Raw genomic sequence first — 19,603 nt, 5'->3', positions numbered from 1 at the left:
AAAAGATGCTATGGTAAAGGAATCATGGTTGACAACAGAGGTGGGAACAGTTATTCAAGAGGAAGAAGAAAGTACACATTTGGTTTAGGAAATAAATATCAAGTATTGGGATAGTGTATGACAAAAAACTAAGATTGAGAAGGATCCCTTTATTTTTCTTTTCAATTGCACAAGATCTTTATGTAGTTTGAGAGACTTTTTTCAGGTGCATGAAAATAAATGGGGAATTGTAATGGATAGGGAGTTATTCTGAGCCTCTGAAGTATCTGCAGAACAGCTGTTTTATCAGATCCAGGGAGGAGTATTAGGGGAAATTCCTATGAAGAGATTTTGGTCAATGTCCACAGTAATTGCTCTACCCTGTTCTTTCGACCTGAAATTTTGCTGGTGGGGTACTAGGATAAAATGTCTAACTTTTGCTTTGTTAAACCTGTAGCTGCCATGTGCATATTCAGTTGTCCCTAATTCAGCAGTTCCCTTATGATGAACCCTGCTCAGAAAACACAGCCATTTGAAGGTGGGGAGCAAGTGATTAATGTGCATCAAGCTAGGAGAGATCGTGGCAGTTCAGACTTCTTAGTAATATCTGTGACTTTTGTTGTGGTCAGAGAGGTGTGTAGCCAAAAAACAAAATGGGTTACGGTACAAAACTTCAGGGTTTCCGGGGTTATGTTGTTTTAATAATTAATTTGTAAACCAGTGAACGTTGTCCATTTCAGGACCTTGTTAGTTGTTGTCCCAAACTACTCTTGATAAAGACTAAAATTGATTTCTAATAAATATGCTAATATAAATTCACACATAATTCCAAGCATTTGCCTTTCTGGTGGTAGCGATCTGAACAGGAGCTGATTTATTAATAACTTCATTCATATACATGCTCAAAATATTAATAGATTTCAGATTTATTGTCAGAGTACATACATGACATCACATACAACCCTGAGATTCTTTTTTCTTTGGGTGCGGCAGAATTGCTTTTTATTGGCAGTGCAAAATTAACTGTACATAATGTACAAGTAAACAAATAAAGAAATGTAAACAAACATTGTAATTCAGAGAGGAAAAAAATAAAGTTCAGAAGTAAAAGTTCTTAAATGAGTCCCTGATTGAGTTTATTGAGTCTGATGGTGCAGGAGTAGTAGTTGTTCCTTAACCTGGTGTTGTGAGTTTTTAATTTTAATTGTTTCTCAAATTTAGACGTACAGTGTGGTACAGGCCCTTATGGCCTACAACCTTGTGCTGCCTTATTACACCCAATTGACCTAAACCCTGGTACATTTTTTGAATGGTGGGAGGAAACCGGAGACCCTGGGGAAAACCCACGCAGACATAGGGAGAACATACAAACTCATTACAAACAGTGATTGATTTGAACCCTAGTTCAGTTCACTGGCACTATAATATTGTTGCACTAACCTCTAGACCAGGGGTGTCAAACTCAAATTCACAGAGGGCCAAAATTAAAAACTTGGACTGAGTCGAGGGCCGAACTAAATATTTATTGAAAATTTTCAACAACATCTGCATGTTTTGTCTTCTTTCAACATATGTAATGTTAAACTTTTTCTTATTAAAATAAATGTTTAATAATAGTTTTGGATAAACTCTTTCCAGAAGCATTAACAAATGAGAAATAAAATATTCAATAAATAATATTTCTCTATAGAGGATTTGTCAAATGTTGCTAGTGTGCTGTTGAATAGTAAAATCTGAGGGCTATTGAGAATGTGGGAGAATAACATGATTCCTGAAACAATCAAATGGGTGACTGATTGTGGGCATGAACTCTAGCAGCGTTATTTGCCATGCCCTTTTTCCATTGGTACAGATATCCTTTGATTTACACACTGTTCAAGTTTTATGCCTAATGAGCTTGTATCCAGGTGCAGGACCATTTTTAACTAGGAATATATTTATCACTGTGACATGAAACTATTGGAAGATCGTTTTATCCTGAGATTAAAGTTCATAATCCTTACTCAGGCCTGTGTGCGGGAGGGCGGGGTTTACGGGCGATCGGGTTGGACAACGACAGGGTGGCATCTTGGCGGATCAGCGGCCCCGTCACCGTGAGTCGCGGATTGGCCTGCGGGGAGTGGGCAACAGTCCTGGTGAGGTCAGGCCCGAGGCCTCCGGTTCCGGGTGCTGGGAAGCGGCCTTGGCTTCCCCTGACACCAGCCAGGCCCCAAAACCAGAGTCCACGGTGAGACCCTGCAACGTAAACAGAGGAGGTGGGGGTGATTAACAGGCTGACGCCAATGCATTCTGGGATTTGTTGTATTACTGTGCATGCGCTATACTGGCGCGGCGGCCAGCGGGCCACCTCTAATACATTTTTCAAATGATCTTGCGGGCCAAATATAATTATATCGCGGGTCAAATTTGGCCCGCGGGCCAGAGTTTGACATGTGTGCTCTAGACTAACTGTGCCGCCCAAGTCTTTTGGATAGATCTTACCATCTTTTCTGATGGTAGCTGCAAGAAGAGAATGTGTGGTGGGTGGTGTGGATCCTTGATGATTGCTGCTCCTCTATGACAGCAACATTCCCCATAGATGTTCTCGATAGTGGGGAAGGCTTTGCCTGTGATGTCCTGGCTTGTATCCACTCCTTTTTGCAGGGCTTGATGCTCGGGGGTATTGGTGATCACATACCAGACCGTGATACATCTGGATAGCACACTTTCCACCACACCTCTGTAGAAAATTGCCAAGGTTTCTGATGTCATACAAAACCTCCTCAGACTCCTGAGGAAGTAGAGGTGCTGATGTACTTTCTTCATGATGCCATTGGTCTATTGGGTCCTGGAAAGATCCTCTGAGATGGTGATTCCCAAGAACTTAAATTTGCTCACCTTTTCTACCTCTGATTCCAGTGATCACTGGATTGTGTACCTCTGGCTTTCCCTTCCTGAATCAACAATCAAAATCAGCTCCTTGGTTTTGATGACATTGAGTGTGAGATTGTTAATTTGCACATTGTTCGGACATGTTTTCCATCTTCCTTTATATGATGAATCATCACCCCTTTTATTTAACTCACTACTGTCGTATAGTAAGAAAATTTGTAGATGGTGTTGTTGTTGAACCAAGCCTCACAGTTATAGATGTAAAGTGAGTAGAGCAGGGGGCTAAGAACGCTGCCCTGTAGTGCTCCGGTACTGATGAAAATTGTGGACAAGATTTTCTTACCATCCTCAATAATTGTTGTCTGGAGAGGAGGAAATCAAGAATCCAATTACATCGTGGATTGTTGAGTCCCAGATCTTGGAGTTTATCAGTTTTGATGGTGTTAAATGCCAAACTATAGTCAATAAAGTGATCCTGAAGCCACCTTTTATGTAGAGCTAGTGAGATAGTATCGGTTGTGGATGTGTTGCTACGATAGGTGAATTGGAATGGATCCATGTCACCACTCAGACAGGAGTTGATATGCTTCAACACCTGCCTTTATAAATATTTTATGATCTTTGGTTAAAGCAAAATATGATCTTGGAGGATCTTTCCTGAACCCAACACACCAATGGCATCGTGAAGAAAGCACGTCAGTACCTCTCAGTTCATTTCAATAGACAGTCTGGCTCTTGTAGAATAAATCGTACACTTGTACCAGTATTAGTGAGAAGATAAATGTGGCAATTCCTAAAAATGTGTACTGTTATGTGGATACAATGTCTCAGCTGTGAATAAACTGTTTATAAATTTAAAATAATCCTGTTATCTTAAAAGTTTCCATCTCCTGTTGTTTCATAGAATTCCCATGTGGGGGCATTACAGTCCAATTAATATGCATTTCGTTACATGAAAAATTCCTTCCTCTGTTTCAGAATGAATCAGACAGCTTTTTCTGGGCAGTGATCCATGTTACATGTGCTGGTGAGTTGAGTGATTTTACCACATAATTGCAAAATGTCTAAAAGATGGCTATCCATGCACGTTTGGTAGACATTGTCATCTCAATAGATTTTTCTTAAAAATAATCTTTTTTTTTTATGTACTCAGACAGCAGCAATAGAAACTAGCCAGATAGTGTTATATTTAAAATAATATTTTAATTTATTTGTTACCAATAATATAACACCTTATCTAACTTAAGTTAACCCCCAACTATATGCAAATATACTTGTTTGTATGTGTATATGGAAATACCCAAACCATTACAGTTCAGGCCAAATCTGGAATGTTAGTTCAAAGTCCAGTCCCAGAAATCCAGTGTTGTCATGAAGACTTTTAAATTGATACAAAAAAGTTTTTATGAATGAGATGGGAGAGACTGGGGTGACAGACTATTTGTTGTAAACTCACAAAATCCTTGTTGAGGTGCTTCCAAAGCAATGTCCTTTTTAGACAAGTGACAATCAGACCTTCCCTTTTCTTTGCATCGGGGGACACGAAGCGAGTGATTTTTCACAAATCTTCCAGACCCTCTCGTGGATCAGCTGAAAAAGTGACCTTTTTTGGCCATGGTGTTGTTCCACTAATCTCCCTTCAAAAGTGACAGTTCCTTTGGCTATGGTGGGGTATACTCATTCTCCTTACAGAGAGAAATTAGACAAATTGTCTATTACCACATGAGACCACTTCAGCACAGTATCCTTTCAAAGAGATTCTTCTCCAAGTGCTGCTTCCTGAAAATGGCCCCTGATGAAACAATGTATTGTTTATTTAATATGTTGGTCATATGGTCTCTGCACCGGTGTTTCAGGCCCTTCCTCTCTCTTCAGAAATAGTGCATTTGGCCTGTCAGCCCAGTCAGTCTCCAATGCTTGCAGCTTGATTTGTTCTCTTAAAGTGACAGTTCCACTCAAATGAAAATGAACTGGGAACTTGCTACACCATTTTATATCCAAATTTTAACCTGATATATAACTTTTTCAGGCTAATTTCCTCCTCTCATTATTTCATGTTTGCTGCATTACAATTCCATAGGCGAGCTCTCCTGTATGCTGTCTAAATTACTGCCAAACTCTCATAATTCATGTCATGTATTTTTTAATCACATAGAATATGCCCTTTGACCCATCAAGACCATTCCTGTTCTCAGTAATTCAATTAATGCTATTCCCATTCCCACCCTCAAAGTTGTTTCCCTATAATCTTTTCTCTTCCACTTACCCATAAACTTCCCTTGAATCTCCAAAATCCTTTTACACTGAGGGTAATTTAAAGTGGACAATTAACTAGCATGTCATTGGGAGGAAGCCAGAACATCAGGGAAATCCCATCCATTCTTGGGGAATGTGCCAGCTCTCTGCAGACAGTGCCCAAGATTAGGATCAAAGCTAGGTCATTGAAGCTGGCTGGCTACTGTGCTGCCTTTGCTCTGGTGGCTGATCTGCACTGCTGTTCTTCTCACTTGACATTGCACATGTGTTTGCATTTCAAAGCTTGTGGGACATATTGAGACTGTAAAAGGTATTATATGTGTGCAAGCTTTTTTCTTTGACATCTACGCAAATGTGCTCACCAGCAGAAATCACTGGAACTTTGTTTCAAAGAGTTAACCAATATCTGACTTCCTTTCTCACTCTTTCACCCCCCACCTTTCTTTTAAGGCAAGGAACATGGTCAATTCTATTTTCTAGTTTATTTTTACCTCCTGCAATATCAGGAGAATAATATGTTGTTGTATTGTTTTCTTGAAGTTATCAAAAGCCTTGAAGAACTAACTTACACAAATTCACTGTCGATTCTGATAAACAATTTTTGCATCAGTTAACAGAGCAGTTTCAACTCTTTGCAAGGATTTGTGGTTGCACACAGACCAGGGATTCCTCAAGAAGGCAGCCAATATGAAGGATCCCCAAACTTAGGCACATTCTCTTCTCACTGCTGCCTTCATGCAGAAGGTACAAAAGCCTGAAGACTGGGTTTCTGAACAGTTTTTTTCGAAACTCGTAGTAAACTCTTAAACCGCCCCATACCATCCTCACAATCAAACTACTGCAGATTCACCAATAGATTCACTATTGAAATAGGACTTCAATATCACTGTTGCATCTGTAAATATATCTCCTTTTGTATTTGTTTTTGTTGTGGGATATTGTTAATTTAATTTATTATTGTTAGCTCATGTTTTGTAGCTGTAGCAAGTAAAAAGTTAATTGCATCTCTACCTTGTTCTTGTGTACATGATAATCCCTCAATTCATCAGATCAATTTCTATACGTGTTTCAGATTAAAATGTGGTCTTAGTCGCAGTGACTTTCCATAAATTCAATATTCAGGGATGCAACCTGTTGAGCTGCTGCCCCTCAACACCAGAGACACTGATGCAATACAGATCTTTGATGGTAATTGTGGAGAGTTAACAGATATGCCTATAAACCATGCAGGTTTCCTCCGGTCACGTGCATTTCCTCACATCCCAAAGATATGGGTTTACAGGTCAATTGGACACTGTAAATTCTTGGGCATCATGATCTTGGAGTACTTTTCCTGGAGCTTACACATAGTCGTTATCATGAAGAAAGCACGTCAGCGCCTCTACTTTCTCAGGAACGTTGCTGTTGGAGAGCAGCAGCAATCATTGTGGATACACACCACCCAGAACATGCTCTTTTCTTGTCAGGAAAGGTATGGATGTCACAGCACTCGAACCACCAAGTTCAAGTACATTTGCTACCCCTCCACCATCAGGCTCCTCAACAATAAACTCAGTCAGACTCATTTAAGTACTCATTCTTTGCATATTATTTATTATTGAATATTTATTTTCTGTATTACATACAATTTGTTCTATTTCTTTCTTTGTTTACATTTCTTTATTTTGTATACCTATCTTCTTGACTACAGCTTTTTTTGCACTACCATTAAGTAGAAATTCTGCCTTGCCTGCAGGAAAAAGAATCTCAGTGTTGTATGTTATGCCATGTATGTACTCTAAATTTAACTCCATCATCCCCTCAAAATTGGTCAGCAAACTCCAAGACCTGGGACTCAACACCCCACTGTGTAATTGGATCCTGGATTTCCTCAGCTCCAGACCACAGCCAGTGAGGATTGGTTAAAAACATCTCCTCCACCATCTTCATCAGTACCAGAGGACCACAGACCTGTCTTCTTAGCCCATTGCTCTACTCACTTTACACCTATGACTTTGTGTGGTTCGGTACGACAGTAACACCATATAATTTCACTGAAAATAACATGGCTGTGGCTTGTATAAAAAGGGGAAATATGTCGGCATACGTGAGGGAGATTGGAAATATGGTACACCAACATCCTTCTTACATTCATTGTCACCCAAAATCAAGGAACTGATTGGATTGTACATCTCTGATCTTCCCTTCATGAAGTCAACAATGATCTTTGGAGATTCAGACATGAAGGTGAGCATATTTAGGTTCTCAGGAAGAAAGCACGTCAGCACCTCTACTTCCTCAGGGGTTTGCGGAGGATTGGTATGACATCAGAAACCCTGGTAAATTTCCACAGATGTGTGGTGGAAAGTGTGGTGATTGGCTGCATCAATGTTTGGTATGGGGACACCAATATCCCTGAATGTAAAGCCCTGCAAAAGGTTGTGGATATGACAGGCAAAACCCCTCTCCACTATAGAGTACACCTACAGGGACCGCTGCTGTTGGAAAGGCAGTAGCAATCATCAAAGACCCAAGCCGCCCAGCACATTCTCTGTTCTTGCTTCTGCCATCAGGAAAGTGGTATAGATGCCACTAGACTTGCAACACCAGGTTCCAGGAACCCCTCCACCATCAGACTCCTCAACAACAAACTCAATCAGGGACTTATTTAAGGACTCTTACTTGTGCACTTTGATTCCCCCCCCCCCCTCTATATTGCACACTGTTCGTTTATATCTCTTTATTTGTTTACATATATATGTTGAGTCTGGGTTTATTTTGCACTACCAATAAGTGGCAATTCTGCCTTGCCCACAGGAAAAATGAAACTCTGGGTTGTATGTGATGTCATGTATGTACTTTGACAATAAATCTGAACTTTGAACTTTAAATTGCCCTTTCTGTGTAGGTGAGTTGTCGAACATGGAGGAATTTATGAAAATATGAGGAGAATGAAGTAGGAGTAATGCAGGATTAGTCGAAATGGGTGGTTGATGACTGGTGTTGACAGGGTTGACTTGTGTCTCTGATCCTTTCCTCCCCACCCAAACATTAGGATGTAACATGACACAAATGCATGCATACAATCAAACTTTACCTGTTAATTGCACTTTTAAATATGGACAGTAATGCAAATATTGTTATTACATTTTCAAATTTTTTTTAAACGGAAGTTGGCAAGCCACCTTGCAATTGATGCTTCACAGGCTGAATTCAGGTCATATTGCCACTTGATTTTGCCATATTTAACAATCTTTTAACATAGCAGTAGACTTTCATATTTATTCCTATTCTCATAATCTCCTCATGATGCACACACAATATAAAACTGCCGAATAATGAGAATTATTTATTTTCTCAAGCCGTTGATGATAGGTTCAAATATGTCATTCATCCTGATACAACTATGAAGGCAGTGACCTCCTGTGCAGCTTTTACATTTGTATAAGGAGAACCTAGTTTAAATTCTCAATGGGAATTGAGAATTGAAGGAGAAACTCCACTGGAAATGATTAGTGAGAAATAACATTATTTTCAATTTTATGTATCAGGAATTCCTGAAAGTGGGTAACATAATAATGCTGTCATCAGCTTCTGAAAGAGGAATTTGATCCATACCTGATAAGAAAGATGGGGAAAGAATACAAGGGTAGGATTAATTTAATAACTCTTTCAATTATCCAATGCCAATACGGTGGGGTTAATGATCGTTGTAACACATGAATCCACAGTTGGCCTGCTAAGCCACTTAAAAGAGCATTAAATGACCAGAATAGGGTGCTGAAACATGAAAACAGTATAAAATCATTAAGGATTTACACTCAACATCAGTTATCGGCAACCACAATAATGTATCTATTGCAATGCTTCTACAATTTTACATACTAGAATTTAAAGTTGAAAGAATGAATGGATATAACAGAATTTTTGTCTAAATTTTTTTAAACCCATTCATTGGTTCATGAATAATGAGTGGAATTCACTGTTTATTAAGTTACATTTTTCCATAGATTCCCTAAGGGTTTCTGTAATGCCATTGTGGTTATCAGACAAAATGATGTGCAGCCCTCGAGGAGATCTGCGACCTATTTGAGCAGAATGAGTAATGGGATTTCTTCCACTAATCAGATTGATGTCCCATTGAGAATTTAAACTAGGTTCAGGCTAATTATCATCCTTCAATGTTCAATTATGTATGGAAAGCAAAAAGGGGAAAGGTAGAATTAAAAAACAAAGACAACGGATAAAAAGTAAAAGTATTTTTTTAAATGTTTTAACCTGAAAGCAACTGAAGAGTAGAATTTTGATAATTGGACAGTATCAAAGATTTGCCAAAAGTTCACTAAATAGATAGCTGTTCTGGCTTGTTTATTGCACCATCCCCTACATGCAGGACAGGGGATTAGACACTTGCCTGGTCAGTTTCGACCAGCAGAAGGCTTTTGACCAGATATTGTACATCTTTATGATGGATGTGTGTTCTCCAAAATGGGCTTTGGGGAGGGAATCTGGAATCTGAAACTGCTCTACGCAGACATCTGTTTCCCTCCCGTTGATTTTTGACTACACTACAAATAGCTTCCCCAACAAGTCTGGAGTTAGGCAAGGTTTCCCACTGTCTCTAGTCTTATTTCTGTGCTACATGGATCCCTTTACTGAATCCATCAGGAAGCATGAGGGTAGAAGAGGAGTGATGTTGCCAGGCAGTGGAGGCATTTGGGTCAAAGCCTCCTTGTACGTGGATGCTGCCATCGTCTTCTGTTCAGATACATGATCAGTCTGGACCTCGATCAACATGTGAGCATTTTTACTCCACTTTAGGCCAGAAGATCGAGGCAATGCTCTTTGGTAACTGGCCCAACTGGTTGACCATCCCCTTCACAGTCAGCTCTGTCTATCTGAAGGTGCTGGGAATCTGGTTTGGAGGGACTGAGGCATGCAATAAGAATTGATCAGAACAAATCGTAAAGATCCACCAAAAATTGGGTCTGTGGGCATGGCACTCCCTCTTAGTAACAGGGAAGAACCTGGTCATTAGGTATGAGGTGCTCTCGCTGCACGTCTCACAGGTGTGACAAATTCCCCCGCACCTCCGCCCTAAGGGTTACCAAAGTAGTTTCCGATATAAATGGGAGTCCAAAATGGATAGGGTTCGAAGGGGCGCCATGTACAAGTTGCCAGATAATGGCCCTCATCCTGATGACCACCTTCTTGTGTGGTTGCATCAGACTGTGCGTAGAACCAAAATACGAGGGCACCAAGTGCTACTATGTGCTGAGATTCTACCTGTTCCAGGTATTGCGAATGATAGGCCTAGCCCCATGGCTGTGCAATATCCCAGTCAGCTAGGCTTTGCCACGTAACATATCCTTTGTGGAAAGGTTTTTCCAGAGCAACACCTTTGCCCACAAGGCCATCAGGCAGTGGTCAGCATGGAACGTCCTACAGAGACTGAGAGACAGTTCCCTTAGCAGACCGTCCAGGTTATCTGGTGGAATGCCTTATCATCAGTGCTCATAAACGAGCACCAGGACTTTGTCTGCTGGCGGTGAGTGGAGCCCTCCTGGTCATATCTTTCTTGTACAACAGAAATATCCACAATGCCCATTGTCCTTGATTTGACCGGTAGAGTGGAGACTGTCGCCCACCTCTTTGCTAAATGCATATTCGCGGGGTCCTTGTTATGGTTCATCACCTATGGCAGTGTGACTGAGGACTCTGATTGATGGGCTAGTCTCGGAACGCAAATAGAGTCAGACATCCAGAACTGCTGGAAGATCATCAAATTGATAAAAGACGCACATTGGTCTGCCTGATATTTGTTGGTGTTTCAGCAGATGGAAATGTCGGTGCTGAAATGCTACCAAATGGCACATTCCAGGCTGCACGAGTTTGTCCTGAGGGGTGCACTGAGGCTTGGTCCGGTCAATGTGAGGGCACTGTAGGGAAGGACCACAGTCTAGAGTCCTTCCATTACTGGACATTGAGACCGATGGGAAGTGCCTCAAACATCAGAGGGGGGAGTAATGTCAAGGTGCCAAAGTGCAGGCAATGGTGTCAATAGAAATGTACATTGATGGAAATGTATGAAACAAACTAAGGTGGAAGAGACTTTGAGCGGTTTTCTTTTTGTGAATAATTTATTGTAAATAAGGTCTATTTTAGTTTCTTTTTAAAAGTTGAGTGGATTTCCAGCAAAATAATGGTCTCCCATATGTGTGAATGCCAAGAGTCCCAGCAGGATTCAAACTTCAAGGGATTTGAAGCGAAGCTGAGAAAATTGGGTAGCTGCTTTGTGATTCCTGCATTTAACTATTCATGAGCCTATCAATGAATTTTGTGACCAATTTGCTCCTTAAAAGGATGTGTTGATTGTTTCCTCATTCTTCTCTTCTCTTTGGCTTGGCTTCGCGGACGAAGATTTATGGAGGGGGTAAAAAGTCCACGTCAGCTGCAGGCTCGTTTGTGGCTGACAAGTCCGATGCGGGACAGGCAGACACGATTGCAGCGGTTGCAAGGGAAAATTGGTTGGTTGGGGTTAGGTGTTGGGTTTTTCCTCCTTTGCCTTTTGTCAGTGAGGTGGGCTCTGCGGTCTTCTTCAAAGGAGGTTGCTGCCCGCAAACTGTGAGGCGCCAAGATGCACGGTTTGAGGCGTTATCAGCCCACTGGCGGTGGTCAATGTGGCAGGCACCAAGAGATTTCTTTAGGCAGTCCTTGTACCTTTTCTTTGGTGCACCTCTGTCACGGTGGCCAGTGGAGAGCTCGCCATATAACACGATCTTGGGAAGGCGATGGTCCTCCATTCTGGAGACGTGACCCATCCAGCGCAGCTGGATCTTCAGCAGCGTGGACTCGATGCTGTCGACCTCTGCCATCTCGAGTACTTCGACGTTAGGGGTGTAAGCGCTCCAATGGATGTTGAGGAGTGGAGACAACGCTGGTGGAAGCGTTCTAGGAGCCGTAGGTGGTGCCGATAGAGGACCCATGATTCGGAGCCGAACAGGAGTGTGGGTATGACAACGGCTCTGTATACGCTTATCTTTGTGAGGTTTTTCAGTTGGTTGTTTTTCCAGACTCTTTTGTGTAGTCTTCCAAAGGCGCTATTTGCCTTGGCGAGTCTGTTGTCTATCTCATTGTCGATCCTTGCATCTGATGAAATGGTGCAGCCGAGATAGGTAAACTGGTTGACCGTTTTGAGTTTTGTGTGCCCGATGTTTGGCCTGGAAGTCAGCCTGAAGAAAACTGAGGTCCTCCATCAGCCAGCTCCCCACCATGACTACCAGCCCCCCCACATCTTCATCGGGCACACAAAACTCAAAACGGTGTTTCCTCATTATTCTTATCACAAAGCCCTGGGCCTTTTCTCCAATCTTAATACCTTGCCAAGTTTAACTGAGCTGCTAAAGATGCTGTTGAACTTGTTTTCCATGCAAATACAGTAAAACTTCGTTAGAATGCGGTAGTGGGGGTCCAAGATTTTATACCATGTTACAGTGGGGTCGTGGCACAGATGCATATATGTCGGAGTGCGGGGCTGCCAGTGTGGGACGTCGGGGAAGGGGCGACCGGTGCGGGACATTGGGGCAGGGGTAGCCGGCGCGGGACGTCAGGGCAGGGGTGCCATGGGGCTGGAGTAGCAGGGAGAGGGGTTGTCAGGCAGTGGGTAGGGGGGCTGTCAGGTGCAGGGAGTTGGGTCGCCAGCTGATTGTCATCAGCCCGCCCCTTAGCAGTCTGGGGTCCACAGATACTCGCACTATAAGCGCTTCCGCGGATTAACGAATAGCGTTCAAACTAGGTTTCACTGTAGTAAGCACGCAGTACAACCAATTATTTTATAAATTACACACAATAATTTGGGGTGCCAAGGAGTTTATCAGAATGTTGCCTGGGGGATGACATGTTAGGAGGAGAGGGTGCATGGCTAGATTTGATTTCCTTGGAAGAGAGGAGATTGATAAGGGATCTACTAGAGGTACACAAAACTTTGAAGAACAAAAATAGGATGGAGAATGAAAATTTTTCCCCATATCAGAGACATCTAAAACGCATAAGGAAAAGGATTTGATGGGATCTGAGGTGGGGGGGGGGGGGGGAGACTGTTTTCACACAGGTCCACTCACACTTGAGTATCTGGATGAATATTTGAATCATCAAGGTACAGAAGGTTATGGACCAAGTACCAATAATTGGGATTAGTATTGATGGTCAGTATGTTTATGGTGAGCTGAAGGGTCTGCTTCTGTGCTGTATTCTAATTGGAAATTGTGGTGCAGCTGGACTTTCATGGAATTGGGCAGCAATAGGCAAAGACTTGAAATGGGGTCACCATTGAGTGCTGAGTAAAGAGGAATGTTAGGGTGTGCTGTTTGAGGTTCAGTTTCAGCAACTGGCTTAGATATTTTGGAATACATTTGGTTGTCTTGTAATGCCATTATGCCAAAGATGATTTGAGAGTTGTTTACACCATCTCTGTGTTTACTTTTTTTCTATATTTAGTTAACCAGTTGCATAAAAGTCCACGTGGTTCAAACCACTTCTCTCTGAATAGCTCTTCTATAGCAATACAGATTTTGTTAAAAGGGTGGGTAAGGATAGAATGAATAAAATTCCACTGCACTGAAGCAGGAAAATATTGCTAGGTTGAGGGATGAGGTGATGTTGGATAGGATAGAGGGTGGGGGATAAATTTAAGAATGAAGGGGCAAGTACCAGGTTGCACTGATAGGCAGATGAAAGTGAAAACTTGTTTCAAAATGGAAAAAAAAAATTAAGTGGAGTTGGCTATGTTCAAAGATGCAGTGCCTTTTACCTGGGCCATGGTGCCTGTCCAGTGAACTACATCATTAGCAAATGCTGAAGGAAATTCTTGGGGAATTCGAAGTCTAATTGCCCCCCCCTAAGCTCACATTGCACCTATGCCATAAGTGCTAGGTGATTGGTAAGGAATGCTTAAGATGGTATTTGAGTGGGGAGGGAAGATTAAGAACCACTGCTCTGGACCCAATTGTTACTGAAATATTTTGCTTGAGAAAAATTGTCATTGGCCCATTTTTGGAGTTACGAAACCATGCACATAACGAGTCAATTGGGTACGATTAAAACAATTTCTTTCTACTCATATACCACTTTAAGCAATCCCTTACCAATCAGAGCACCTATGACATAGGGATTACTTAAGATGGAATGTGAGTTTAGGGGGCAGTTTGAAAACTGCTGGATAAGAGGTTGTAAAAATATATATTCAACATTCTTCAAGAAGCAAGTTTCTCATTGTTCCAAAGCTCTCAATACGCTCTCTAATACAGAGTCTAGCATTTGTTTTTTTTCCCTAATAATTTAAAAGTTATATGGTGGGGGAACTTTAGGGTCGATTTTAACAGCCTGGAGGAAAAAAAATCACGGCTAAAGCATAAAATAAAGACAGGAGGTACAGAGTATAAAAAGAATAATTCGACATTAGTAACTAAGACCATGTCTGTAAGAAATTAAGTGTTTAAAATTAAATCCTCTGTGCCTGAAGGGAGAAGACACTTATAACAAAATAAATTATTTGTTGCACAAATTAGGATGAATGAGTTTGATCCCATGGTTGCAGCGTTACTGTACTAAGATGGAGAATGATTTATTCAGAAGATATGGTTCATGACTTGTAGAAAATAAACAAAAATTGAAACAGGTGAGAAAGCCCAACAAATGCAGCAGACTTTAGAATAGAAATTCATAATACTGAAGCCGTACGGATCAAGCTGCAAAGTTACAAAGCCCTGCAAATGTTGGTGGGTATAGTTCAGAAGTTCCTGGGCAGGAATTATGTTAGCAAAACATAAATCAATGCAGTATGGTCCATAACAGGTGGGAAGGGTCCGTCCCACGATCCAAATTTATTTGGCCCGCAACCCAATGCAAAAGTACCACGTGCACCCGGCCCCACCATTCCAAGTAGTGCAAAAAAATCTTCAAAAATGGAAAAGTTTTGTGAGGGAATGATTGATGGCAGTTGTGGACATTGTTTTTCCTGAGAGAAAAAAATGTTCTTCTCAGCTGTTGGCCTCTCTCAAAGAATAGTCAAATGGTGAATCAAAGAAATGTCAGTAGATGTTAGAGGTCGTTTAAAGGACAAGTGCAAAGATTTCCAGTTTTTTTTTCGTCACGTTTGATGAAAGCAGATTTAAAAGACACTGCTCAACTTGTAGTCTTTGTTCGAGGAGTAAGGTTAAGTTTTGATATTGTTGAGGAATTTGTTGTTATTCCCTATAAAAGACATCGTCACAGGAGCAGACACTTTTGAAGCATTGCAGAAAATGATGGCAGACATTAAGATGGATCTGTCAAAGCTAGTGGGCATAACAACTGATGGAGCACCAGCAATGGTTGGAGAGAGAAAAGGCACCATTGCTTTGCTCCAAAGGCACATGAATGAACTTGGAATTTCACACAATGTTAAAAAAAAAATGCATCATCCATCAAGTGGCTCTGTGTGCAAAGTCTCTCAAAATGAAGAATGTAATGGACATTATAGAGAAGGCAGTTCATCTGATTCTGTCTCGTGGTTTGAATATTGTCAATTCCAACAACTTTTATTGGAACCACTTGCTAAATATCGCGATCTTGTTTACTTTTGCATTGTTCTCTGGCTTAGCCGTGAAGCAATGCTGGAAAAATTATTTGTCTTGCATGAAGAAGTAGCAACATTCCTTGAAAGCAGGCATGAAGATGCCTTCCATTTTGAAAATCCCGATTGGATTTCAGACTTAGCATTTCTGGTGGATGTTACGTCTCACTTGAACAACCTGAACTTGCAACTTTGAGGAAAAAAATAAGCACACATTGTTGCTTTGAAACAAAACTTCGATTGTGGGAAAGCCATCTTTAAAAAAAAAAATCGAGTTTTGTGCATTTTCCCAATCTTCAAAAATGGGAACCAACTAATCTGGATACTTTTGTGACTCCTATCAAAATATTGAAATGCTTTCAAACAACAAGCAAAATCAAGTTTCTCACTGATTGAGCTGCTGACTGTTTGGGGGTTAGTTATTTGGTTTTCATTGTGACTCATTTTTCTCCTTTTTAACTTTTACATTTTTATTGAGTCATTTTAATTAACTCATGATTTTTGGTGCATTTCCAGGTTTGAAGATGCCTTCCCTGACCTGAAATGAATCATTGTAGATTTTTTTTTAAGAAGTTATACAGTTGATCTTGTTGCTTGAACTTTGTTTTTTGATATATTATCATCAGTTATGTTCATACATTGTACATTAAATACTTCAGGAAGAGACAATCAAAAACCTAAATTACATAATGTCTGTGTTTCAGTATTTATTTAATTTGTGGTAGCATCAGTGTGGTCCACCCTTCTGGCCTACGCATGGTAAAAGGTTGTCTGCCCCTGGTCTATAGCAAGGTTACACTATGTTTATAGGATGAATATGTCTTCATAAAGTCTCTGCAAATTAGCAAAAATTGTTTGGAAGATTAGTTCATGAAATGCATTTGAAACATTTATTTTTGTTAAACTCTGTCAAGGCCACCACTAGGATACAAATTAGTTTATATCCATTGTGCATTGAGACACAGTCAATTAATAATATTATAAATGAACCTTTGGGAAACATTGTAGGATAATTTTGTATTAAGCTTGAGGGATATGATAAGGTTCAAAATTAGGATCTTTAAATTTAACCAAAGTTAATTGCTCTAAAATTCAAAATTCACAACCTTGTCTTGAAATTCCTTGATGGTTTCACACTTTCCTATCTTTCTAATTCCTTCATCTCTATGACCCTCCAATATATCAGCTTCCTTTAATTCACTTGTTTAATCATTCCTGATTTTTTTTGAAAATTTTGTTTATTAGTATCATACATAAATTTCAAATGAGCTTTCATTGTCTATTGTATCTATTGAGCATTGATACTAAATAATTTTCAGTTTTTACCCCCTTACCTCCCACGTTGCCTAAGCCTTATAGATTGAAAAAGATAGAAGAATAAAAGAAACAACACATACATAGTAATACTTGTTTCTTCTTTGGCTTGGCTTCGCAGATGAAGATTTATGGAGGGGTAAATGTCCACGTCAACTGCAGGCTCGTTTGTGGCTGACATGTCCGATGCGGGACAGACAGACACGGTTGCAGCAGTTGCAGGGGAAAATTGGTTGGTTGGGGTTGGGTGTTGGGTTTTTCCTCCTTTGTCTTTTATCAGTGAGGTGGGCTCTGCGGTCTTCTTTAAAGGAGGTTGCTGCCTGCCGAACTGTGAGGCGCCAAGATGCACGGTTTGAGGCGATAGCAGCCCACTGGCGGTGGTCAATGTGACAGGCACCAAGAGATTTCTTTAGGCAGTCCTTGTACCTCTTCTTTGGTGCACCTCTGTCACGGTGGCCAGTGGAGAGCTTGCTATATAACACGATCTTGGGAAGGCGATGGTCCTCCATTCTGGAGACGTGACCTACCCAGCGCAGTTGGATCTTCAGCAGCATGGATTCGATGCTGTCGGCCTCTGCCATCTCGAGTACTTCGATGTTAGGGATGAAGTCGCTCCAATGAATGTTGAGGATGGAGCGGAGACTTGTAATACTTGTAGTTACATTAATAATACCATATATATAATTCTTGATGTAAATACCATATTTTTAAGGGGAGAGTTGGATTAGAAGGTCTGAATTAATCTATATCCATAAAACTCATTTAAGGCTTCCAAGTTTGACAAAATACCATATTTCTTAAATTTCTTCTTATAAAAAGCCATCTTCTCCTGGCACTTTATGCAATGTTTTCAAAATATCATATATCTCATCTTTTGCAAAATAATTATATAATACTTCTCTTCACACAAATTTGGGAATTGGATGTTAAATTGCTCAATTTTAATTTCATCTTGTTTTAACTCAGACGTATAATTTCTCATAAAGCTCTCAAAATTTTCATTTATTTCCTTCGATTTATATACCATCTGACCATTTTTGTCTTTCATTGCTATTATAGTCCTAGATACTTGTTCCTTCTTTAACTGCCATGCCAACACCTTATGAACTCTTTCTCTGAGCTCATAATATATTTGTTTAATTTGCATAATATCTTTCTCACTATATATGTTTGTATCATATTAAACTTGTTTCCATTAATTTCCTCTTTTCCTCATTTGGATTAATTTGTGTTTTCTCTAAATCAGTTATTTAATTTTCTTATTGATCTACTTTTAAATAGTCCTTTTTTAATTTTACCATATATCTAATTATTTGTCCTCTTAAATATGCCTTTAAGGTATCCCATATAACAAATTTATTCTTTACAGAATCTTTATTATTTTCCATAAAAACTTAATATTTTTTTCTTACAAAATCACAAAATTCTTTCCTTTTCAACATAACCTTATTTCTTCTTTTTTTTTCTTTGGCTTGGCTTCGCGGACGAAGATTTATGGAGGGGGTAAAAAGTCCACGTCAGCTGCAGGCTCATTTGTGGCTGACAAGTCCGATGCGGGACAGGCAGACACGATTGCAGCGGTTGCAGGGGAAAATTGGTTGGTTGGGGTTGAGTGTTGGGTTTTTCCTCCTTTGCCTTTTGTCAGTGAGGTAGGCTCTGCGGTCTTCTTCAAAGGAGGTTGCTGCCCGCCAAACTGTGAGGCGCCAAGATGCACGGTTTGAGGCGTTATCAGCCCACTGGCGGTGGTCAATGTGGCAGGCACCAAGAGATTTCTTTAGGCAGTCCTTGTACCTTTTCTTTGGTGCACCTCTGTCACGGTGGCCAGTGGAGAGCTCGCCATATAACACGATCTTGGGAAGGCGATGGTCCTCCATTCTGGAGACGTGACCCATCCAGCGCAGCTGGATAACCTTATTTAATCTCCACCTATATCCACTAATGTTTTCTTCTTCACATACTATTAACAATAGTAAAGGAGAATAGTCCAGGATGGTACATGCCAGATATTCCACCTGTTGAACTCTGGGTTGAACTTCAGTTGACAGTAAAAACATGTCAATTCGTGAATGCCTTACGGCAAAAGGAGTAAAATGATCTGTTATTCATATGCATTTTTCTCCATATATCTATTAGTCCCATATCTACCATTAATTCTTTTATTTCTTAGACAATCTCCTGTATATCTTCTTGATACGTCCATTTTCAAATTTAATGTCAAATGAAAATCTCCTCTCATCAAACTATTACCATTGGCATTTGACAGTTTCATAAAAACATCTTGCATAAGTTTACTATCTTCTACATTTGTGGCATATAGATTCAACAATGTCCAATTTTCTGAATATATTTGACATTCTACCAAAACATACTTTTCTGTTGAGTCTTTTTCTATATTTAAATTTTTTATTGGTAGATTTTTATTTATCAATATTGCTACTCCTCGAGCCTTTGAATTAAATGAAGATGCCACTATTTTACCTACCCAGTTTCTTTGTAATTTATCCAATTCCTTCTCCACTAGATGTGTTTCCTGTTTATAAAAAAGAATATAGATAAAGCTTTTTTTTAAATACCATTTTATTTTGTTTTATT

General features: G+C 40.2%; 1 protein-coding gene across 3 annotated transcripts in view; it reads left to right on the top strand.

The window, feature by feature from the left end:
• Nucleotides 1–19,603, top strand: part of LOC138755571 (UDP-N-acetylglucosamine transporter TMEM241 homolog) — a 198,088-nt gene that overhangs the window by 41,527 nt on the left and 136,958 nt on the right. For all 3 annotated transcript variants that reach the window (XR_011352398.1, XM_069921795.1, XM_069921793.1), the window contains exon 8: nucleotides 3,829–3,877. Coding sequence is in view for 2 of the 3 variants with exons in the window: in XM_069921795.1 (XP_069777896.1) it covers nucleotides 3,829–3,877 (49 nt within the window). In the remaining variant the exon portion in view is untranslated. The remainder of the gene's footprint in view (nucleotides 1–3,828; nucleotides 3,878–19,603) is intronic.

This window comes from Narcine bancroftii, chromosome 2, assembly GCF_036971445.1.
Source record: "Narcine bancroftii isolate sNarBan1 chromosome 2, sNarBan1.hap1, whole genome shotgun sequence".
Taxonomy (NCBI): domain Eukaryota; kingdom Metazoa; phylum Chordata; class Chondrichthyes; order Torpediniformes; family Narcinidae; genus Narcine; species Narcine bancroftii.
This window is presented reverse-complemented; position numbering and strand designations above follow the sequence as displayed.